The following is a 25,406-nucleotide window of genomic DNA, read 5'->3' as shown; positions in this document are numbered from 1 at the left end:
AACCTTCCTTCCAAGGAGTGGCTGGTGGGTTTGAACTGCCAGCCGTCTGGTTAGCAGGCAAGTGTCTTAGCCACTATGCTACCAGAGTATATAATCAGCATCCAGCAATAATGTTGTTAGCTACCATCAAGAGGGCCCCTGATCCTGGCAACCACATGCTCAATGGAATAAAATGCTGCCCAGTCCTGCACCATCTCCATGATTGTGCTGATGGGACTGTTAATGATCCACAGGGTGTTCATTTGCTTATTTCCAGAAGGAGATCACCAGGCCTTTCTTCCCAGTCCCTCTTTCTCTGGAAGCTTTGCTGAAATCTGTTCAGCATTATAGCAACTTGCATACAAGCCCCCATTGACTGATACAGGGTGGCTGTGCAAGAGGTGTATTGGCTGGTTCTCCCTCATTGAAGGCAAGAATTCTGCTATTGAATCACTGCTGCCCCCCCTCAGAAATGTTAGGTACTTCTTAAAAACCATCTTATGTGGAAGCAAGATAGCCAAATTGATAGAGTATAGTAGCATTTTTACCAGCTAAATTTTTCAGTTTTTATTTTTATTAATATAACCAGAGATTGTAACAGTTACTTTGGAGAACCATGCAACCATGTCCACTCAGCTTAAATTTGCAATCAGTTGAAAGTAATAATAATAAACTTAGTTGTATCAATAGCAGCAATACTACTACTACTTCAAATGACTACCATTGATTGAATGTTTGCACTATGCCAAGCACTATACTAAGTGCTTTATGCATGTTATTAATTTATTAATAATGTATAACATGGAGTTTATACACTATTATGTAACATATAACAACAAGCAACATGGGAGATGCTGCATAGTCATTATCTTGTTTAATCTTAACAGTAACCTTATGAAGTAGGTACTATTACATCTCATTTTGCAAATGAGAAAATTGCTGCTTTAAAAAGTTGAGCAATTTGTCCAAGATTCTCCAGCTAGGAAGAGGCACAGTGAAAATTCTGTTTGATTCCCCATAGGACTTATCTTTTATACAAAGCTTGCCTCTCAATTCTAATTTTATTTTTCATGTGAACTGTTGTCCAACCATGTCTTCTGACACAGAAAGGAGCAGGAGAACTCCTCCACTCATCCTATCCTTGTACAGTTGAATTTTTGCACTTAGATACATTCATTATTATTCATGGAAACTTCTCACCCGGTTTTGTTCATTTTCCAAGCTTGTTGAGATTTTTATTCTGGCTTTTGCTATCAATATCAGAACTATTCAACACATTTCCTACTGCTACTTCTCCATGTTTGTAAACTTTACACATTGGTAACGTCATTTAAGCTAATGATAAAATGTCAGATGGACATTAGCTAAATGTTGAGTCTTCCTTGAGGAGCACAACATTTTTCTACCACTTCGAATAAACATAGATTTTCTTTTGTGCTTTCCAACATCATATGTGGAAGGATTTTGGATTATGTGTTACCTTGTATCATTGTGTCCCTCTCCCTTCCATTACTAACACAGAGGAGCACTGTGTGCAGCATTTCAGTAGCACACTGTATTCTTGGACACTACCTGAATTGTTTTCTCTGACCTAGATTTGTGAAGTAAAGGCTGACTGGGAGGAATGGTGCAACAGACTAAAATCCTCACGTGTGTGTTTTTAACTCATTATGTTGCCATGGTGAGACAACATCGGAGCTCACTCTGAAGAATCAGTGAGTTCTCAACCAATCCACCATAAGGTCTCAATTAATAGGCTGGTGCTTTTCTATACATTTCTTCAAACACTCTGTCCATTGAACTGACTGTTAAAGAGTCAAACAAATTTCTAGTGATGGACTAGTATTGAAGGAGAGTCAGGACTTCTAGAATCTGATAGTGACAAGTATTACTTTCTACCATGTGCTTTGTCAGAGACACAAATGCACATTTTAAATTTAGACAAAATTAATCCTTTTAAAAACAGAGGTGATTAGTCTCTGAAGGAGACCTGGTAGCCAATGGTTAAGTGCTCACCTACAAAGCAAAAAAGTGTTGAAGTTTGACCCACCAGACACACTATGAGAAAAAGATGTGGCAGTCTGTTTCCATGGATTTATAGCTTTGGAAAATCTATGGGGCAGTTCTACTCTGTCTTATGGGGTTGCTGTGAGTCAAAATCTACTTGGTGACAGTGGGTTTAGTTTAGTTTGTTTTTTACTTAGTCTCTAGCACATTTGAGTATGGCTCATTTATAAAATTGCTCATGGCTTAGTGAGAAAAAGACTCCTTATTCAATTGTTACTAATGATCAATTTCAGAGCTATAATCAGTGGAAAACAACCCCAAATGGGCTTATAGTGGAGGAATTAAATTGAGTGTTAACTGCATAAGCTTTAGATTATGATTACATTTGGGTTCATGTCTTGGTTATATTACTTCTTGACCCGTATGTCTTTGGCCAAATTATTTAGCTGCTCTCAGCCTTAATTTCCTTACACTGAAAATTAAGTTGGTAATGATGCTGTCCTCACAGGATAGTCATGACAATTGAGTGGGAGAAAGCATAGAATTTTTTACTTGTTGGGAGAGATTGTTTTCAGCAGTTCTCCCTGAGGAAGATCTTGGGTTAGGGTGAAGCTCAGAATAAATGTTTTGTCAGCCTTAATTTGTAGTTGAGGCCTAGAAAAGTAGGGTATTTCCCAAATTCACAGAGCTTGAAAATGGTATTAGGGAGAAGAGTTGGCCTGGCACCTATTTCCCTTGCTCTGAGACCTGTGAAAAGGACCTGCTGATGGTCTGGCAGGTGGCTTCTGACAAGTTGTACAAGACTCCATTAAAAGTGCATAATTCAGTGCTTCCCTGGTGTCAAGAGCATTATCTTAGCTATAGCTCCTGAGTTTCAGCCATTGTTCTGAAACTCTTGGATACTTACGCTACTTTACCAGGCATATAAAGGAGCAGGGGTATAACAGGAGATTCCTCATTGCCATAAATAATGAATCCCATTTCATGTAGCCTCCTTCTGAAGTATCTCGTGTTTTTTGCAAGTTGTTGTACTCTCTGCAGTCCTGAAAGGAGATATGCATGAAACCATCAATTCCCACCAGGAAGAAGGAGGCGAAAGTCAGGTCAACTAGGCAAGCATTTCTAAGTCTTTCCCAGACCTACATCATTGATTAGGAGGGGGTCTAAGGCAAGGTAGTAAACTATCACCTGGTGAGCAGGTTTGAGCTCTGATGCCCAGGTACTGCCATAAGCCTCAAAGGCAGGATACAGAGGTATTGTGCTGCAAATCACTGCTAGCAACTAAGGCCAGCAGGAAGGTGAGAAACTATCATTTACTGGATACTTACTGTGTGAATGCTCTGTGCTAAGTGCTTTATAAACATTACCTTGGGAGAAAGGAGTGTGACAAGAAGTCACATATACACATACATACATGCACACTGACACACACAGTTGTTAGAGCTTTTTAGCCAAACTGGGTGGCCCACTCAATTGCCCCTCATCTAAATTTCTATTCAAAGGACTTCATCCAACCTGGGTTTGAAAAGGTAGCACATCCCTGGATAAGGATGGTCCAGCTGAGACCAGGGCTATTGTGTGGGCCCATTGGTGGCAGTGGAGTAATCAAGGGAAGGGAAGAGAGAGATCTCTGCTTTCCCCAGTCAGAAAAGATGACAGAAGGACAACAAAGTGCACCTACTTCCCCCTTATTGACTCTCTCATTATCTGACATTATGCATTTAAAACAAAAATAAAAAATCTACTATTTTTTACATTAACAATGTATATCTGGCAGTGATGAATGCAGAGGTCCCTGATAGGGTCCCTGACCAATAGATCTTATGTGAATGGAGAAAAAAAGCTTGGATTGCATAGTATTTCACTGCCCAGGAAAAGAGTGGGGCACAGTCTCCCCAAGCCACTGAGGTATTGAGCAGAGTAGAGTGAGGGCATGAATGAGGCCCACAGGGATGGGATGCTGTCTCATGTGTCCTGGGTGTGTTACCTTTTCAAACACAGGGGGCTGAGGCCAAAGCAGTGGCAGCTGATATCCTGAAGGTTGTCACTTTTGGAGCCAGAGAGGAAGCAGGACTCTTGGGTCTGGCCCCAGCTCCCAGCTTCCATGGGCAGCAAGAACTATCTGGGCCATTTTCAGAAGGAGCCCTGAAAAGGGGACCTTGGTGCACATGGCCTATAGAATCCCACATCAGCTGACCAGAGCTGTACAGGCACTTATGCTTCCTTAATGCCCCTCTTGAGTGGGCAGAAGTGAGGATAGGGTTGACTAACAGGTAGAAGTGGGAGCAGCTGGTGAACAGTCAGCAGCTACTGAAGTTTAAGATCAAGAGTAGGGACTTGGCCTGACCATTTCAACTTCAGAGGAAACTCTGAACTGTTGATTTTCATGGGAACAAGGGGGCCTAAGATTGCAAAGTTGCCCAGTGAAAGCCCAAGGATGCTTAGGTGAGGGTCTGGTGAGGGGACCCAGCTGATAGCATGCAGCCTCTCTGCAACACCCAGACCTTCCCATTCATAGGCAGGGAACTCCAAAATCCATCAAGGATGTTTTCATGTAATTGAAGGGATAAGCCAGGGCCATCCATACTGAAAATATGATGAGGGCAGGAGAGGGAAGGGAACCTGGAAATAGAGGTGGGAAGAGGGGAGCTGCTTAGACACTCTGGCTCTGGAAGACTGGGTAGCCCTCTCTTTCAGGTGACAGTGGGGGCTGAGCTCTCCTAAAGTGATGTGGGGGAAGGGGAGGCAGCAGTGGCAGGTGACCATAGCAGGGGCCTGGAAGTACAGGTGAGGTGATATAGTCATCCTCCACTTTCACATAACACTGATTTTTGCCTAATGGACCTGGTCTTTGGACCTTAACTATGCCAGTAAGTGAGGAGTGTTATGTGTGTCCACAACAAAGTTACTGGTACATCAGCTCTAACCTAAGGGTGTGACTTGGTGAGAAAGTCACACATGTGGGGAAAAAAATGAATTAAAGAGGAGAAAGAATTCTGAAGACACCTGTGTACTATGGTCCTCTATTTATTGGAAGCTAAGTGAGTAACCAGCCAAAAGAAAGGTAGTGTTTGCTCACTGAGGAAGAATGAATATTATTGGATATCTATGTGTGCTCTTTAGTTAAGGAAATTCATCAAGTAGCAATATTTGCATTTGACGAAGAATTGCTATTTATCAGAAATGTTCTGGTATAGTCTTAGTGATTGCCTTCAGCTGATATCTGTTTTGATTGGTCAGATATCTATTCTAGTTTGTCAGAGCTCTTGATCTATGGTTATTTGGTATTTTGAAATCTTCTATGGATGTCTATAACTTTCTAGATGGAAGATGCACAAAAATGTCAGTAAACATATCAAATGGCCATCTAGCCTCTTCTTGGAGAGATGGCCCCAGGTTGTGCCTTGAAAAAGGGGTGAGCAGTGGGTGTTTCTTGCTGAGTATCCTTCCTCTAGGGACCATGACATTCAGGTAGTGCTGACCCTGCCTTTCCTCTTTGCTATAGATTAACATCTCCTCAATTATTAGTTCAAAAATGGAAACCAACCTGAGCCTGTTAGAGTCTTTCTTCCAGATTTACTGGTATGAGATAATCCTAAAACTACATCTTTGCCACCTTGTGGAGGAAACCTGCTTGAGAATGTTGTTGACTCAGAGGAAAGCCCAGGCACAAGACAACAAGGGTCCTGATAGCGTCATTGAAATTTTGGGTCCAGCTGTGTCAGAGTTAGTCTACCTTCTGGACTTGGCTGTTGTGTGAACAAATACATGTTCTTGTTCTACTGAAGCTAGTCTGAGCTGAGTTTCTGCCACTTACATTCAAATATGTCTCAAGTTATATACTGTTGTTGTTATTTGCCATCGAGTCAGACCTGACTTATAGGTACCCAATAATTGGATCAGGTGGTCTCTAAAGGGCAATAATAATATCAACACTCACATAACAATTCTAGCTCTCTCTCTCTCTCTCTCTCTCTCTCTCTCTCACACACACACACACACATATAATGTCAACACTGTTGTAAGAACTTAACCTTTAGTAATTTATTTTGGTTTTACATGATTATATTGAGATAGGTATCTTAATCCCATGTTATAGATAAAGATAAGCCAAGTAACTTACCCAAGTTCACATAGTTGGTAAGTGGCAAAGCCAGAATTTGAAACCAGGCATTCAGGATCTAGAATTTGTGCTATTAACCCCCACACCATGATGCTGTGCAAATAGCTGCAATAGATATTGTCTGTCTGGGTAATGGCTGGTGGCCTGATCCTGATGAGAAACCAGAGCTGGGGGATGGGAGGGTGGAGGGTGACTGACTGTCAGTGATTTACAGGGTTCTGGGCTTTTAGAGAATTTCATTGTTCTATCTCAACCAAACTTTGACCCAGGCATTGAAATTCCCCTCAAGCTCAATAAAACACTTATCTCTGATAAAAGTTTAATATCAAGAATATATAAAGAACTCTTACAAATTAACAAAAAGACATACCTAATCAAAAAATGGGCTAATGACTTGAACAGCCATTTTCCCAAAGAGGATGTACAATTACCAACAAAAGCATGAAAAAATGCTCAGTGCCATTAGTCTATGTTGTTGTTGTTGTTATGTGCTGTCAAGTCGGATCAGACTCATAGCGACCCCTCCTTGGGTTTCCAAGGCAGTATCACTATGGAAGTAGATTGCCCCATCTTCCTTCCAAGGAGTGGCTGGTGGGGTTGAACCGACAGCCTTCTGGTTAGAAATCAGGTGCCTTAGGTACTATGCTACCAGAGCTCCCCCATTAGTCAATAGGGAAATGCAAATGAAAACCACAGTGACATAGCACATCACACATAGATGGCTATGGTTAATAAAAAATGGTAAAAAAACAAGTTTGCAAGGATGTGGAAAAATTGGAACCCTCATCCATTGCTAGATGGTGCAGCAGCTGTGGAAAACAGTTTGACACTTTTATGAGAAGATAAACATAGAATTATCAGCACTTGTACTTCAAAGCCTGTACCCAAAAGAATTAGAAGTAGTAATGCAAAAAGATATTTGTACACCAATGTTCATTGCAGCACTAGTATAATAGCCTAAATGTCCATCAACAGATGAATGGATAAAATGTGGTACACTCAATGGAATATTACTCAGCCATAAAGAGAAATGAAGTCCTGATACTTGTTACAACATTGATGAACCTTGAAAAGATCAAGCTGAGAGTAAAATAAGTCTGTCACAAAAGGACAAATATTGTATGTTCCTACTTATGTGAATTATCTAGAATAGACAAGTATACAGAGACCAAAGTTTATCTGTTATCAGGGGTAGGTGGGAGGGAGAGAGAAAAGAAGACACAATATTTAGGAGATACAGAGCTTCTTTTAAGGCTGATGGTATAATCTGGGAACAGATAAAGGTGATTGTTGAACAACATGATAGACATAATTATGTCACTGAACTGTACATGTGAAGATTATAGAAATGTCAAATGGTTTGCTACATGTATTGTTATCACAAAAACAAAAAGAAAAGTAAGAAAAAAAGATTATGCTGTTTCTATATTAAAGGCTCAAATCCATTGAAAACATCCAGACTGGCAGTTTCTTGGAATTATATTTCCTTTAGTACCAGTAATTTTTGCAAGGACATAATTTACTTTCAAATTTATGGTTGCATATATTAATTTAGCCATGAACCACTTTTTCTTTGCATTCAAAGTCTCTGTTGTTGTTGTTATGTGCCGTCAAGCCAGACCCGACTCACAGCTACCCCTCCTTGGGTTTCCAAGGCAATATCATTACAGAAGTAGATTACCCAACCTTCCTTCCGAGGAGTGGGTGGTGGGTTTGAACCTCCAACCTTCTGGTTAGCAATCAAGTGCCTTAGGCACTACACTACCAGAGCTCCCATTCAAAGTCTTACATTATGTATATTAAAACAATTATTAAATGTCTGTACAAAAAGATAAAAATAAAACAAAACAAAGACTCTTACTTCTTCCAGGTGTTAGGTTCATAATTACATCAAATTTGTTTAGTAGAGGGAGTTTGTGAGGTTGAACTTTAAGCAAGGCTTTTGTCAGCCTCATGGTGTGAGGAGTCTGATAGGACATGAAAGATTAGGGTCTGGGGCTCACCAAAGGGGAGACCTGGTGAACTCTTTTCACTTTGAATGGGGTACCATAAGGGCTGGCTCCTAGGAGTAATGTAAACAAGAAGTAGACAGGACACTTTCTTTATCCAATCTTCTGACAGTTCCTTCTATGTTCTCACTACCAAATGCCTCAGATCTTCCTTCTAGAGTTTTCTTTTGCTCATTGGGACTAAATTGACTTAACTTCTACAGAATCTTAGTTGTATTAACAGCATATGCAGAGGAATAGAGATTTAGTTGAGTGGAACACTAACCAAAGTGTCAGATGTTGAATACTCGAATTGTCCAAGCTTATTTTCAGTCACTATCTTTTACCTAACCCCAGTTCCCAGGAAAGATCTCACCTCAACCCTGTCAGCTTCCAATAAGTAGATTGCGAGAGAGAAAGAACCTGGTTTATTGTATTTTCTCCAGAAATCTGACCTCTTGATTCCACCATTCCTGGCCATAACCAATAGATGAGAAATGCCCCTGGAGCAAGAGTAGTCCATTTGAATGTTGGCCAAGAGCCATGAGAAATAAAAAAAAAAAAAAGGAAGATAAATATGAATTAAACAAATCAGATCTTCTTGCGGGTAGAGTATGCATTTGAAAAATGTAGAGAGAACCAGAAATGGATAGTAGGAGAGCTATATGGAGAAAGCAGAATTTATGAATCTATGAGACAGAGGAAGACATTGGTTAGTAGAAACTACAGTAACTCATGAAGAAAAAAGGCAAGGCTAGTTACTAGTATCAGGAAAAGAAGAAACAGAGAGAAGAGATAGTCTAGTTGGGGATGCAGGCATTAATCAAATAATCACACAGAGGAATATAAAATTGGGATGCTGTAGATCTCTGTAAAGGAGTATTATGTAGATTATGAGATCCTATATAAGAGAGATCATACTCAGTCTGAGAAAATCAGAAATGATGAGTAAGCTGAGATCTTAAGAATGAGCAAGGGATAACCAGGAAAAGAATCAGAGGAGAGCATTGCAGGCACAGGAAAATGTGCAATAGTCTTATGGTTTGTAGGAGGACATTGTGGTTGAGAACCAGGCAAGGTGTTGGTGAGTGTGGGGCAAAAAGAGAGATTGGAAACACCTTCCCAGTCAGATCATGTAGGACTATATTGGCCATTTTAGTTTTAGGGATAGGGTGGGAGATAGCATGGAGGGCAGAAGTGACATCATCAGATTTATATTAGGGAAAAAAATAGTACTCTGGTATCAGCATTTAAGTCAGACTTGGAAAGGGCAAAGTGGAAACAGGGAACCCAAGTAGGAAGCTGATGCAGAAACACAAGTAAGAAGATGACAATTTGAGTAGGGTGAAGGTGGTAAACAAGCAACAACAACAAAAAAAAAGCCTGAATGTGAGACACATATAGGAAGTAAAGCCAGCAAGATGTAATAATTGATCCTGGGAAGAGTAAGAGGGAAGAGTCAAGAATACTCCTACACTTGTGGTTTGAATAACTGGGTGAATGGTAATGCTGTTCATAGCACTAGACCAGTAACGATGATCAGATTTGGAGATCATAAATTCTGTCTTATACAGAACATAAAATTTGAGACATATAAGTAGAGTGTCAAATATGTCTAATGATCATAATCTGGAGATATGAATTTGTGTGGTAGTTAAGGTTGTGTGTCAACTTGGCTGGGCCTGGTGGAGTGGCTGTGCAGCTGGATGTAGTTATTCCCCAGGATGATATTGGTAATCAGCTCCATGGTGGAATCTACTGGAGCAGCTGAGTAGCTGCCTTAGGGGTGTGGTCTGCTTCAAGTGTATAAGTAGACAGTTTTGAGAAAGGTCTCTGAGCTTTTGGGCATGCGTGGGTCCTGCATGTAGCTGAGTATTCATTCAACAACCTGCCATGTTGTCTGCTGATCTTGTGACTGTTCTGGACTTGAACTAGTGGATGTCATGTTGCTTGATAATTTTGGGACTGTGCCATTTTACATTCATTCACCTGTCACCCTCAGCAGCCAGCAGTTGCCCTAGTTAAAGAAGCCTCCAGCTTCAGTGGGCTGGGAACAAGTCAGAGCTGAATCTCAAGGTCAAGGGGCTTTCACCCAGCCCCTAGAGCTGGCAATTTGAACTCAGACTTCTAGCCTCCTAAACAGTAAGAGAATAAATCCCTGTTTGTTCAACCCATCCACTTGTGGAATTACTGTTAGAGTGGTACTGTTGTTGTTGTGTTAGAGAACCCAAAAAGTGTGTTATATGTATATAGGTGGAAACTGAAACCCTGAAAATGAGTCAAGCTGTCTATAAAAGAGAGAGAGAAAGAGGAAGAAGGAAGAGAAGAAATAGTAGAAGGAAAAGGACAGGAGAGCAGAGAAAAGATGGGATTGAAGTATGAAATAATTAATGGCTGGGAAGGGGAGAATAAACCTATAAGGGTGACCAAGACAAAATAGGAGAATTCAGAGAGGAGAACATAAATCAAGAGATGGAAAGGTATTCATCAAAATGGTGGTCATTGATAACATTTTCTTTGGGGACCCTGGATGGGATTTTCATTTTAAAGAAACAGATACATACAAGTATAAAACAAAACAAAACAAAAACACCCCACTGCCATCGAGTCAGATCCGAATCATAACGACCCCTCCTTGGGTTTCCTAGGCAGTATCACTACGGAAGTAGATTGCCCAACCTACCTTCCGAGTAGTGGCTGGTGGGTTTGAACCACCAGCCTTCTGGTTAGCAGTCAAATGCCTTAGGCACTACACCACCAGAGCTCCGATATACAAGTATATGGCTTACCTTAATCCATATAACCTTTCCTTTTTCCTACCCACCTTCTTCAAATAAATAAATAAATGATAAACTCTCCCTTAAAATCCCAGATGTACTGCATGAAAGTAAGAGAAGGATCTGGAGAGCTATAGAAACATCTGTGTAAATTTTGTTGTGCAAACACAGTCTTCTTAAAGTGTTGAAAAAAAAATTGTTTTGTGACATGCTGAAGTGTCCTTTGGAAATTTGTTTTTGTACAGATATCAGATTATTTGGAGTACAGAACTAGAAATTAGGAAGGAGAGTAATTGCTTTTATTTAAAAATACAAGAAAAAATTTTTTTATCTGTATATCAGAACTGTATGCTTGGGGAATGGAGTATACAACAAACAGGAGGAGATTGGGAACAGGAGAAGGAAAAGAAAAAGGGCTAGGGGAAGACTTGTTTTAAAGAAGGTTACTAACATGAAGACACAGATATACATCCCAGCCACCAGAATTTATTCCATATGGCCTATCCCCTTGTGTGTTCAATATTTTTGTTGATCATTAGCTGCACAATGAACAGATGATTTCATCAGGCTGGGCCTGATGATTCTTATATGTTCCCCCTCAAAGACTAGAGGGATTTCCTGACCTGAAAGCTTAAATTATTTTTCCCAATGGCATTATCTTTGCATTTCCCTGTAATGATCATCTATCATCGAGCTGCCCCGCTACTTAATTGGCCCTGTCTGTCCCTTCTGCGTTGATTATCCCATGTAACTGCATTACCAGCTAATGTCATAATTTCATTGCTTCTAGATCCTTTGGAGACTTGACCAAACATCACAATATCAATCCTGGGTGGAGCTGATTTGTAGGAACTGAATGTTTTATTCTTGCCCTGTCTCTTCTATCTTTGCACAGCATGGCTGACAAGACATCAGGACTAACTTTGTGTCATGTTTTCTCATATAGGCCCCTATAAATGCCTTTGAGGTCTTTTGAGTTGGCCAAGTTACAGCTCCTTTCAATTACTCTATTACTCACTCTTTAAAATTGAAAACATTCTCATAATCTTAGAGGGCCTGGGGCAGAGAAGAATTTGTACATATAAAATGCTACTCATCTAAAGAGGATGTGGGTGATTTTATTAATTATATTATGTATTAGATCCTTGCTTGGGGAGTGCTCTGAAAAAGTAAAAGGAATTATTTGCACTTGCTTTTATGTAAGGGAATGGGCATGCCAGGGGCACATGAGCACTTTGGAGACTGGGCACTGTTGCTCCAGCTCCTTCATAGCATTCCATGTGCCTGATTAAATAGCTTCTTCTGATCCTTCTTCCACATATTACACAGAATGTAGGGAAGATCTCCACTTAGGTAAATCAGAGAACGGGTCAATCTCTTAGGCTGTTGTTGTCTGTTGCTGTTGAATCTACCCTGACTCATGGTGATCCCATGTAAAATGGAACTAAAGTCTGTCTGCATTAAAGACAAGAACCACCAATAACCCCAATCTCTTAGGTAGGATTTCAAATAAACTACACAAGTATTTATTTAGCCATATTCTGGGTTATCTGAAGAGGCTGTTGACTGGAAAAGGAACAGGGTTTAGAGTCAAATGGAACAAGACTCAAATTTCATTTAGACAATTGAAGATCTTGAAAACCTCAGTTTTATCTGTAAAATAGAGATAATTAATCTTATCTCCTGGATAAATCGGGAGACATACAGGGGTTAATACAAGAAATGGGTTTAATACAAAGTTCTTTGTACTATGATTGCATGTGGTTGGGTGCTCCAAAGGCTAATTTGCTTTTTGTGTAAAGTAGGTCCTCTACCTTGGTGGCACCTTGGAGTCATCTGGGGAGTTTTCCAAACTCCCTTTTCAGATTGTACCCCATACCAATAAAATCAAGATCTCTGGGTATGGCACAGGGCATCGGTTTTGGTTTTCACAGGGTACAGACAAGATTTAATATCTCAGAAACATCACCATTACTGCTCCAACCCCAAAACAACAGTAAACTCAGTGTTAGGTGCTTGATGTGTCCTGGTCAAACCCTGCTTCTTGGTTGGATGTGAAAGTAAAAGGTGGGTATATTTTTAGGGGTTTTTCCTTACCATGATTCTATCCCAGCAGTTACTGAGTGTTTGGGTTTTTGGAGGGCATATTTTGTGAAGGTGACCTGCTCTAAGGACCATTCCACTTGAGATTAACACATTGTCCACCTCACCTCTTATGAAGATGGATAAAGTCATGTATAAACCAGTCAGTGCAGACAACATGAATGTCACCATTTAATTAGTTCACATTTCAAACTCTGCTACTTGAGAGCTCTGCTAGGTTAACAGAGGCCACACATACTTTAACCTTTCCTGCAATGCTGTTAAAACAAAAGCAGCTGGGGCAGGAGAAGGAAAACAAATAAAACACAAAGCATCCTACTACAAAGCTTTGCAGTCTCCTAATAAAAACAATGGTCTGTGGCATTTCCAAAAATATGTTTGGGACAACTGAATCTCCAGAGGGCCAGAATGAATTCCGAATGGTAGGGACTCCCAGAACAAGCTGCCCCAAGTTGAAGAGACAAAAGTTCTACTCTGTGGAACCACTGGCGTGCAAACAAAGAGAAAGGTATTCCTCCTCCCTACCCTGTAAGACTAAGCAAAAAGATGGATTTGATGACTTCATGGGCCAATACCACTGTCTCACTCCATTTTCTGCAGACTCTGAAAGTTCACTTTCTCACAGAGGAAACTTGAGTATGCCTTGATGCCACTCGGTGACTTGTTTTATTATTTCCCAAGTCCCAAAATGTACATACAGAAACACACATTGCTTACTCCTGCTTTAAATTATTTAGCACACAGTAGTTCTCAGAATGCAGATTGGAGAGTCTAAAACCATGCTCCTAGGCAGCATTCCCAGGGAAATGTGGCCCTTCTGTTTAGCGATGAGAAGTATCTTTCCATAGAACATTTCTTACATTTGAAAAAGTTGATCTTTCTGAAAAATTAACCCAGGGAAAATAAAATTGATATGAAAGGATGTCATCAGTGGTGTAAGAATGCCCACTCCCTTGCGCCTTCTTCTTTCCTGCCTTCTATTTGCCCTTAGTTTCTGCCCCTGGTATGAGAACTCACCCTATGGGGAGGGAGCAAGGAGGGGGTGATGGAGAGAGACCTTGGGGTAAAATTTTGACAAGACAGCAGGAACCCAGAGTCTGTTATTTTAAGCACTGGGCACCAGACAGGCCATTTTGTTTCCAACACACTCAGAGGCAGAAAGATCTCAGGAAAGATCAAGAGGCTACAGGGCAGCAAGAATCATAAGAATTGCATTAGCAGTGACAAGCTTCTCAGTAGGATGGAGAAAACAGTGTTTGGAGTGGTTTGCGGAGAGGAACACACATTTTTATCAGGCACTGAAGCTATGGCTTTTGATGTCTGGATTCCAAGGTTATGGAATGTTTTATAGTCACATCCACATGTTCCAAGGACTCTCCTGGCAGTGTAGGCATGCCCTTGTGGAATGCATGTAGAAGCAGCTGGACATCAAGGATGGATGGTGTTTGCATAACTTGATCTCAAGGGCCTTGGGAATAGGCCCCTGCCTCCCACTTCTTCACCCACTGTTCCCATACACCATTAGAGAGTTAACCTACAAAGAGAACTGGAAATGGACAATTTCCTGTGTACCTATTGTGAGCCAGGAACTGTGTTTTGGGGAGTCTTTGGGTGATGCAAATGGGAAAATGGTTAATGCACTCACTCAAGGTTCAAGTCCACCCAGAGGCACCTTGGAAGAAAGACCTAATGATCTACCTCTGAAAAATCAGCCATTGAAAATCCTATGGTGTAGAGTTCTTCTCTGACACACACACAGGCACCATGAGTTGGGGCAGAATAGAAGGCAACAGGTTTTCACAAATAAAGAAACTGAGGCTTGGAGCTCACTAGTATGTTACCCAGCTGACCTGGAAAAGGCCCACGCTTACAAGACTATCAAAGTAAGTTCCATGGAAAGGAGCTGGTAAATTTGTTCATGATGATATGTGACTTTCATAGTTTAGGGATTTATGTATTTCACAAATGGAAAACAATCACTATGTACAGGAGATTAGCCAGCTGCTAAGGTAGGAATATAAGATGAAAAAAATTCTGAGCCTGTTTGGAAAGAAATTATCTGATAGTACACATGGCATATATAAAAATATACAATTTGAATATATGATTATGAAATGAAATAATTAATATAAGCAGGCTTTTCTTATAGTACTTCTTCATGAACATATATAGAATGAATTATAGGATTTACTGTTAATTTACACTTAAACAGAGAGCAGTATCTTAGTATAAGGCAATTTGCTTCTGCAAAGATTTTCAGCTCCGGATACCCTATGGGGCAGTTGTTGCTATGAGTTGGAGTCAACTCCCTGGCAGTGTTTTTTTTTTTTTTAATCTTAGTAAGTTGTTAATGATGGAATTTTACATATTTAATAAAGGAATTTAGGAAGAAATCACAAGCAATCTACTTCCTACTTCTCAAAATCAGCCATTGAAAACCCTATGGGTCCCATCCACAACCAATCATAGGGATGGCAGAGGATTGGGTAGTGTTTCATTTCATTGTTCACGAAATCACGATGAGTTGGGAGCTGACTCCATAACAGTTAAAAACAACAACAACAAGGAATTAATGTAACAGGTCTTCTGGGAAGCTTATGAATTAATGATTCTTTTTTAAAATTTTTATTGTGATTTGGCTGAAAGTTTACAGAGCAAATTCATTTTCCATAGTTATTCATTCTCATTTTGTCTCATGACATTGACTACGATTTTCCACAGTGTAACAGCTCTCCTCCCACTTCCTCCCCATAGTTACCTCTTCCCTATATCCTTCTCTCTTATGGACTCCTGCCCCTCAAGCTGTCTCCTTGTGCATACACTGCCCATCTATTCTCCCAGCATTGATCTGTCCAATGGATGTATCTACCTAATGTAAATGTTCAGCTCATATGCTTGTCTTTTATTTGGCTGGAAGTCACAGGTGTAGGTTTGATTCCAGACCTGAAGGGCAGCTAGGGGGCCTTAGTCTCAGGAGTTTCACCAGGCTCTATCAGAGCAGCAAACCTGGTCCTTTTTTTTAAAAAAGAAAAAAAAAATATTTTAATTAATTTATGATCCTTAAGCAAGAGAATACACCAGAGTCTTCTGGGGTTATTTATTTATTTTTAAAAATTCTTTCCAAATTCACTCAGTAATTCCCTCTTTCCAGAGGACTGGCGTGGACCTTTTAGAAAAACTCTCAGAATAACTTAAGAATAACCCTCACTTAAGAACTACTGCTCTAATGCACATATTGTATTGTGGTTATTGATTCTACAAGAATAGAAGATTGATTTTGAGGGCAAGAGAGAGCAACTTAGTCTCAAAGTATTTTTCCACCCATAGGATCCATTTGCCCCTAATTCTATGAAAATGAACAAGTCACTAATCATCTATGAGTCATAATTTACTCATTTGTTAAATGGGCATGATATTAATAGCCTTATATCTATTTCCTGGGACTTTGGGGAGGATGTTTAATTGAGCATATGTCCACCTAGTATTTGTTAAGTGCAGGTGGCTGTTATGGTCAAGAGAGGATTAAAATGAATGTACCTATTGTTTCCAAGAGATTTATAGATGTGAAAATTTAATCATAGCAAAAAACCAAAACCAAATGCACTGCCTTGGAGTCGGATCTGACTCATAGAGACCCCTCCTCAGGTTTCCGAGGTGGTATCTCTAAGGAAGTAGATTGCTCAGTCTTCCTTCTGAGGAGTGGCTGGTGGGTTTGGACCACCAGCTTTCTGGTTAGCTATCAAATGCCTTAAGGCACTAAGCCACCAGAGCTCCTAAATTTACCTGTTGTTGTTGTTATTTGCCCTCAAGTCGACCCGACTCATAGCAACCCCTCGTTGGGATTCCGAGGCAGTATCACTAGTGAAGTAGAATTTAATATGTTATGCACATGTTTAGAAAGGGTGTGGGGGGCAAAATGAGTAACTTACTTGCTTAGATTGTTTGGATTAATGTTAGGAAACAATGGTGAGGTCAGATCACTTAAAGCCATGAATGTCATTCTGAGTTGTAATTTTTTGGTGGGCAAGGGGGAGCCATAGCAGCATTGTGAGTTGATGAATAAGATGGTCCAAAGGGTTTAGAGAGATGGTTATTTTATATAGCGCATGGATTAGTATGAATGGAAAAGTGGAGGTAGCAAGAGAAGTTAGAAGGCCAGAGTGGTAACATACATTTGAAGTGGATGAGAAGTATTATCAGCACCTCTTTCTATCTGTGGCAAGAAGGCAAAGAAGGTGGCAAAGGATAGGCATTAGGCTGACTAACTGGGTTAATGATGTTGCACAAAAGGGTTCTGAGAAACAATGCAAATCTAAGTAGCCACCAGGAAGCCCCATCTGAAGCTCTACCTATTCACTTCACATCTTGTTTTCAAAGTGTTTTCTAGGGAGTGTGCCCTGAAGAAGCCTTGAGGACATGGATATGGGGCAATACTGGGAGTGAAGTCCAGTGGGTAGAAGATGATGTCCATCTCCTCTCTCTCTACCCACCTGTCTCTTGCCCCACTGCAAAAAAAAAAAAAAAAAAAAAGCATCCTGGCAAAGTGCTCAAAGTCTTGCAAGCCCAATTCCCTGGGTTCAGAATCAGTTATGCTATCTTGGGCAAGGTAGTTTATCTTTCTGTAATGCAGTTTCTTCATTGGAAAAACAGAGATAATTATAATGATAATAATAATGTCCATTTCATACTGTTATTATAGGGATGAAATATTAAGCCATTAGAAGTGTCTGGCACACAATAACCCCTATGTATTTGTAAAAAATTAAAAATATATGTTCTATATGTAGACTTCATGTTGTTGTCATTAGGTGTTGTCGAGTTGTCTCTGACTCATAGCAACCTCTTATAAAACAGAACGAAACACCACCCAGTCCTGTGCCAGCTCCATGATCCCTACTATATCTGAGCCCTTCACTGTGGCCACTGTGTCAATACATCTTGTTAAGGGCCTTCGCTTTTTCTTCTTTGACCCTGCACTTTACCAAGCATGACATCTTTCTCCAGAGAATGATCCCTTCTGACAACATGACCAAAGTAGGTGAGATGAAGTCTAGCCATTTTTGCTGCAAGGAGCATTCTCACTGTATTTCCTGCAGGACAGATTTGTTAGTTCTTTTAGCGGGCCATGATACTTTCCGCATTCTTCACCAACACCACAACTGAAAAGCATCAACTCTTCTTTGGTTTTCCTTATTCATTGTCCAGCTCTCACATGCATATGAGGTGATTGAAAACACTATGGCTTGGGTTAGATGCACCTTAGTCTTCAAAGAGATATCTTTGCTCTCCAGCACTTGAAAGAGGTCTTTTGCAACAGATTTGCCCAATTCAATACATCTTTTGATGTCTTGATTTTTGCTTTCATTGATTTTGATTGTGGAACCACACAATATGAAGTCTTTGACAATTTAAGTCTCTTCTCCATCTATTGTGATGCTGCTTATTGGTCCAGTTGTGAGGATTTTTGTTTTCTTTATGTTGAGGTGTAATCCATACTGCAGACTGTAGTCTTTAATCTTAATTAGTAAGTGCTCAAGTCATCCTCACTTTCAGCAACCACAATTGTGTCATCTGCATATCTCACGTTGTTAATGAGCCTTCCTCCAATCTTGATTCCACATTCTTCTTCATATAATTCAGCTTCTCAGATTATTTGTTTAGCATACAGATTGAATAAGAATGGTGAAAGGATGGGATCTCTGGTGGCGTAGTGCCTAAGGCATATGACTGCTAACCAGAAGGCTGGTGGTTCAAACCCACCAGCCATTCCTTGGAAGGAAGATTGGACAATCTACTTTCGTAGTGATACTGCCTCAGAAACCCAAGGAGGGGGTCACTGTAAGTCAGATTCAACTTGACAGCAGCGAGTTGGTGAAAGGATACAACCCTGATGCATTCCTTCTTGATTTTAACCCATGCAATATTCCCTTGTTCTGTTCTAACAACAGCCTTCTAGTCTACATACCATTTCCTCATGAGCACAATTAAGTGTTATATTATCCATAATTTGTTATGATCCATACAACCAAATGCCTTTACAAAGTTAATAAAACACAAATAAACATCTTTCTGGTATTCTTTGCTTTCAGCCATCTGACATCAGCAATGATATCCCTCATTCTACGTCCTCTTCTGAATCCAGCTTACATTTCTGGAAGTTCTCTGTCAATATACTGCTGCAACCATTTTTTAATTATCTTCAATAAGATTTTATTTGTGTGTGATATCAATGATATTATTTGATACTTTCCATATTCTGTGGGATCACCTTTCTTTGGAATGGGTACAAATATGGATCTCTTCCACTCAGTTGACCAGGCAATTGTCTTCCAAATCTATTGGCATAGCTGAGTGAGTGCCTCCAGTGTGGCATCTGTTTGTTGAAACATCTCAATAGGTATTCCATCAATTCCTGGAGCCTTGTTTTTTTTTTTTTTTTTTTTTTAACAATTTCTTCAGTGTGGCTTTGGCTTTTTCTTTCAGTACCATTGGTTCTTGATTATATGCCACCTCCTGAAATGGGTGATCATCTACCAAATCTTTTTAGTATAGTGACTGTGTATTCCATCCATCTTCTTTTGATTATTAATGGATGTTTATGGCTGTTTCTTCTCATCTTGAGACATGCCACCTCTGCAAATGGAAGTCCTGAAAGCTTTACTCTGTCTGCATTGTTATGGTCAGCTGTACTCTGAGCAGACAGTTCTTCCCCACTCATATTTTGAGTGTCTTGCTACCTGAGGGACTCATCTTTTGGCACTATATTGGACAATGTTTCAGGGCTATTCATAAAGTTTTCTAGTAATATATCAGACAGTGTTTCATTGTTATGCATTGCTTTGGGAAGTGGATAGCCTCTTCCTTCTTTTGAGTCTGTCTTAGTATGGAAACTCCACTGAAACCTGTCCACCATGGGTAACCTTACTGGCATTTGAAACACTGGTGTCATAGCCTCCAGTCTCACCAAGACACTTAAGCCACCACAGTACAACAAACTAACAGAAAGTTTGTCTCCCTAGTTGTTCCAAACTGCTCCACTCATTTCCTGGTCTCCTGTGTCCTGCTCACTTACCTGGCATGCTGCAGGATGAGCCACACATGTAAACACCTGCCTTCCACTGCTCCTGTCTGGCTTACTGCAGTTTTGCTTCCAGGGTACTTCCACACACACACAATCATTTTCTGCTGCTCCGAGGTGGCTTACTGAGGCCTTGTCCCTGGGGTGTCACCACACATGCAAACACCTACCTTCTGCTGGTCACAGGCTGGCTTACTGGTAGACTTCATGTGTATTGTATTGAAAAAATTATGGTACAAAAATATTGAAAACCAGAAGTCCCTATGTTGTGAAAATGTTTAATCACTTGACTACTTGCCAGAAGTTTGGTAGTTTGAACTCATCCAGTGGCACCTGGTGATCTACTTCCAAAATGTTACAGCCTTGAAAACCCTGTATAATAGTTCTGGTCTCTACACATGGGGTCTCCATGAGTTGAAATTGAGTAGATAACAATATCAAAGATACAAAAATGTTGCAAACCATTAATTTCAACTAAAGATTGACCAACTTGGATTTGTTTTCTAAAGCTGGACACCTGTGATGGATGTAACTAACCAATCTGACTATCTCTGTCTGCTTTTTAATTTTCTTGGTGCCTAGGACATATCTTCCCACACCTTATCTCCCAGAATAAAGTGTTCATCAAAATAATTTTAATTCTCAGCTCTGAAGTTGAAGCAGTTGATGACTGGAATCTAACTACAAAAAATGTTTTATTTTATATAGGGCTGAAATCTTTAAGGACATTAATTAGTAGTTAAGACCTTCTCAGATCTGGGCTCTTCCAGAAGAAGAGATTCAAAGAGAATGAGGGATTTGACCCAAGAGAGACTCTTCATTGCTGGTTTGGAAAATGGAGGGGGCCATATGGGAAGGAATGCAGGTGGCCTCTAGGACCTGAGAGCCAGCAAGGAAACAGGAACTTCAATCCTACCACCCAAAGAACTGAATTTTGCCACAACCATGTAAGCTTGGAAGAGGACTTAGAGTGGCAGATGAGAACGCAGCTTGATTTCAGCCTTGTGAGAACTAGAACAGAGAACACCCTGTGCCCAGACTCCTGGCCCAAGGAAATTGTGAGACAATAAGTGAGTGTTGTTTTTTAGCCACTAAGTTCGTGGTGATTTGTTATGCATAAACAGAACACTAGCACATTCTCTCTAGTCCAGAGCACATGTGAGGCTTCTCAAGACACAAATCCAACTATCTTAACTCTACCTACCTGTGGTTGGTGAGGTAGTTGGTTTTCTTAACAAACATCTCCATGCAAGAGTACATCTTAGTATAGCATCCACTGCATCTGGGGTCTGTACTCCTTAGCTGAAAATGAGCCTTGTTGGGAAAAACACATCAGTGTTCTACAAAGACCAGTGTGGAACATCAGCTCCCCTGACCCTTGAAGATGTTCTAGATGGAATTGTTATTTCCTTCTCCAGTGTACAGATGCAAGGTGGAATTCCATGCATGCTTCATCACAACTCCCTCATCTCAGAATCCATCCACATAAGGGAAATAAATGTGAAAAGGAAGCTTCTATGGGACTCACATTGTAAAAGAATATCTTGTTTGTAGGTCAGGTGGAAGGAAGTGCCCCACTATCCTTCAACTCTAATGCCATCTACAAGACAAACAGATTCTCTTTACATTCTTGTTTTGGAAATTTTTAGGGCTTCAAACAAGTGCAGAATTTACTGAGCTGCCATAAAATTCTATCCTTGGCTGACTCTTAAGGTTAAGCAAACTAAAGGACACTTTGCTAGCTGTTTCTTCACAATCAGGCAAACTTTACTATCTAGCTAGAGTTCAGTTTGTTGGCTAATTTTCTGTTCACTGGAAAAACTCCAAGTTGTCCTACATATACATAAACAGCAATAGGGTAGAGAAGCAATGCCCTATCACCTCACTTGCTACCCTAAGTTTAGACACACACACACACACACACATACAAAAGACCAGGTAGAATTTTTTTTACCCCCCCAGCACAGGTGATTAATCATGGATAGAGGCAGGCTCTCAGTTGAAAGTCAGCGGGGCATAGCACCAGCCATCTGTTTTGCATTAGGTATTGCTGAAATGCCAGTGGCCTGAAACCATTTAGAAAACGCAGCCTCCATGCCCTCTATCCCTTTCTCTGCCTCTTTCCGCATCTCCAGCTGGTTACCAAGTGCCAAAATACTAAGGAAACAGCAGCTAGCTCCGTCCTCCTCAATGCCAAGATCCTTCAATGCTGGGGCCCCTCTGATGATGCATTGTAAGTGGCAGTCTCTGTGGACTCCTCTTGTATTCATTGAGGGACTACAGAGGGACAAAAATAAGGACATGTTGTTACTAATTTTAGGAGATTATTCCATTATAGGAGACCAGTGAGTTTTGTACTCACTAAATTCTCCACTGAAATAGATGCGGAGAAATATGAACTGACCTTTTAAAACTTATTGCTTAATTATCATTTTTTCTTTGTTCTGCTCACAATCTTTTTCAGTGTTCCCAATATCTTCCTCAGAGAAGACCTAGAATTCTACGTGAAGATTAAATCTCAGCCAGAGTAGCAGCAGTGTAAGTGTAATGATAAGGATGGAGAGGTGTAATTTGCAGTACAGAACAGTGTGTGTTGAAGAAAAGCAACATTTTATGAGAGACATTTGTGAATGTATCTCATGTCAAATATAAACAGAAGGAAAGTGAGAAAATGCCTCTCTTGAGCGCTGATTGCTGTCACCCAGTATATTCCTTTCTTCTCTCCCCTCAAAGCCCTAAATCTTCCTACTTAGGCACTCCCATTTTTAAACCTATCAAACTCAAGTGTAAAAATATGTGTGCCCTATTCCAGGGAACAGAACAAAGGTCCAAGGTCACAGCTGGAAGGCTCTAGAGCCACTTTCTCCAAGCCCACTTTGGGTTAGAAGCAAGGGTCAATACCTCACCTGGCAATGTCATGATATAATTTTACAAATGATCAGGGTGAATAAAATAATCAATGTAAAAGGATTTAAAAAATGTGGTATGGTTGTGTTTTTGTGTGAGAATGCATAATATTTCACTCCCATTCTCTTATTCTTTATCTAAGCTTTCTCTCCAGAACGTAATGAAAAAAATTATCCAGGGTCGTAAATTAATGAAGTTGTTTTTGGAAAGAAATAGAAAAATTATTCAATTCCTTTTAAAAAAAATCATTGTTAGGGCACAGAATGAATTAACTGAAACAAATTTTCCTATAGATATAACCACAGAAGCTTTTATTGTTTCCAAAATGCTTAAAGTGATGAAATGCTTAAAGTGATTGCTATTGAGCAGGATCATCTTTTCATATTAACTCAACATTTATGTGAGGTCTCTCCAGTTTTGTTTCTCTACCTGGACTCAGAATCTTCTCTCATGTCTGGTTCCTCGACTAGTCAAGGGCTGGGTGCTAATGTGATGAATATCAGAGGCTCAATCTCTGTTCAAACCTATTTTAGTCTACAGTCCCAAAAGAAGAGTATAATTCAAGAAAAAAAAAAAAAATCCAATTCATATAAGTAGCCTAAGTGTCCATGTTTTTGAATTGTAATTTTAGATTTTCTGATTATAATGCCATTTTCTGTCTCATTATACACCCTCATTCCAAAAAAAATATGTCTAGAATGTCTCTAAGTATGTTATAATTTTCAACAATATGCATCCTTCCTTGTTCTGATCTGACTTCTACAGCTGTTTCAATTACATGTCATTTTAATTTCTTCTGGGACAGCATTATCTTCAGGGTACACTTTGTGCTTCTAGAAAGTGAACAGCATTGGAGAATTTAGTATAACTATAATTATAATGACATCAATACCTGCCATGTGCCTAAGACTAAGTTTTGTGAAAATGAAGGCAGAAATGGTTGTAATAAAAGCCAGACGAGTAGCCCTAAGAGTCTCTATAAAAGGAAAGGAAATCTGTTGTCACTCTTCTGGACTTTATTTTTCCTTTTGTTTTAGCTACTTTTATTCTATTCCAATTCAAGAGTTTATTTACAAAATGGAAAGACTGGGAAAGTGTTTAAAATATATGTCTTCTTACTGTATATATCCGTCAGAAAGCTGGAGAATGAATGTCTTGGATGGAGATTAAGTACTATGGCAAAGACTGGCAAAACTATTCACCAAACCCACTCCATCTTCCCGAGCATATAGTTAACTTCATTTCCCAGGCTCCTTTGTGGTTACACAAGGTCATGTGACTACATTTGGCCAATGGAACAGGGGCAGAAATAAAATGTACTTTTCCAGGTATGGCCCATGAAAACATCACCCATAATGCTCCATGCTCTTTAGACTTCTGGCAGCAAAATTGGAAGCCATATATTGAAGCTGGAAGAGTCAACAAGATGGAAGGAGGTTGGCTTCCTGGAAGAAAATGACCTTCCAAGTAAGAACATCCATTTTGGACATTATATGAGCAAAAAATAAATTTCTGTTGAGCTAAACCACTGGTAAGTTGGGTTTGTCTGTTACAGAAACTAAAAAACAAAAACAAAACAAAACAAAAAACCAATCTCACTGCCATTGAGTCATTTCCAACTCATAGCAACCCGCACTGGGTTTCCAAGTCTGTAAATCTTTATAGAAGCAGATTGCTTCTTCTTTCTTCCATGGAGCAGCTTGTGGGTTTGAACTACTGATCTTCTGATTAGAAGCCAAATGCCTTAACCACAACACCCTCAGAGCCCCTTGTTACAGTAACTAATTCATTTTAATTAATACAACCCACATAAAGAGGGACAACACAGAAACTTTTAAGAATTAAAAATCCTAATGCTCCTCTACCTTTCATTAGCTGTATGGTGTAAAGGAAAAGCCTAATTTTTCCATGGAAATTTAGTATCTCAACCTCTTTTTTTACTTGTCACCAAGTTATGGAAACATGGAGCTTCCTGACTGAAAATACCATAAGTGCAAATCATCATTAAAATGGGGTAGGGAAGGGAGAATGGAAAATACCATTTAGATACTTAAGAATCAGCTTTAATAATAAAAAAAAAAACTCACTGCTGTTGAGTCGATTTGACTCATAGTGACCCCTCCTTGGGTTTCCGAGGCAGTATCTCTATGGAAATAGATCGCACAATCTTCTTTCTGAGGGGTGTCTGGTGGGTTTGACCCTCTAGGCTTCTGGTTAGCAGTCAAATGCCTTAGGCACTATGCCACCAGAATCAATTTACCTTCTCTATTTTAGAAATACACTTCGACTCAGGCAGAGAGGATTAGTTGATGCCCATTCCTTGCTGATTACTGTATATGTTGTTGTTGTTGTTGTGTGCCGTCGAGTCGGCCCCGACTCATAGCGACCCCTCCTTGGGTTTCCGAGGCAGTATCACTACGGAAGTAGGATTGCCCAACCTTCCT

At 40.0% G+C, this 25,406-nt stretch overlaps 1 protein-coding gene across 1 annotated transcript in view; it reads right to left on the bottom strand.

Annotated features, from left to right (window-relative positions):
* Positions 1-25,406, bottom strand: part of SPTLC3 (serine palmitoyltransferase long chain base subunit 3) — a 215,891-nt gene that overhangs the window by 18,822 nt on the left and 171,663 nt on the right. Inside the window, exon 10 of the mRNA XM_007946378.2 lies at positions 2,894-3,029. Within this exon, the coding sequence (XP_007944569.1) occupies positions 2,894-3,029 (136 nt within the window). The remainder of the gene's footprint in view (positions 1-2,893; positions 3,030-25,406) is intronic.

Source organism: Orycteropus afer, unplaced genomic scaffold, assembly GCF_000298275.1.
Source record: "Orycteropus afer afer isolate SDZICR_OR568_19922 unplaced genomic scaffold, OryAfe1.0 scaffold00158, whole genome shotgun sequence".
In the NCBI taxonomy this organism is placed as follows: domain Eukaryota; kingdom Metazoa; phylum Chordata; class Mammalia; order Tubulidentata; family Orycteropodidae; genus Orycteropus; species Orycteropus afer.
The sequence above is the reverse complement of the archived record's forward strand: the minus strand, read 5'-3'. Positions and strand labels throughout refer to the sequence as shown.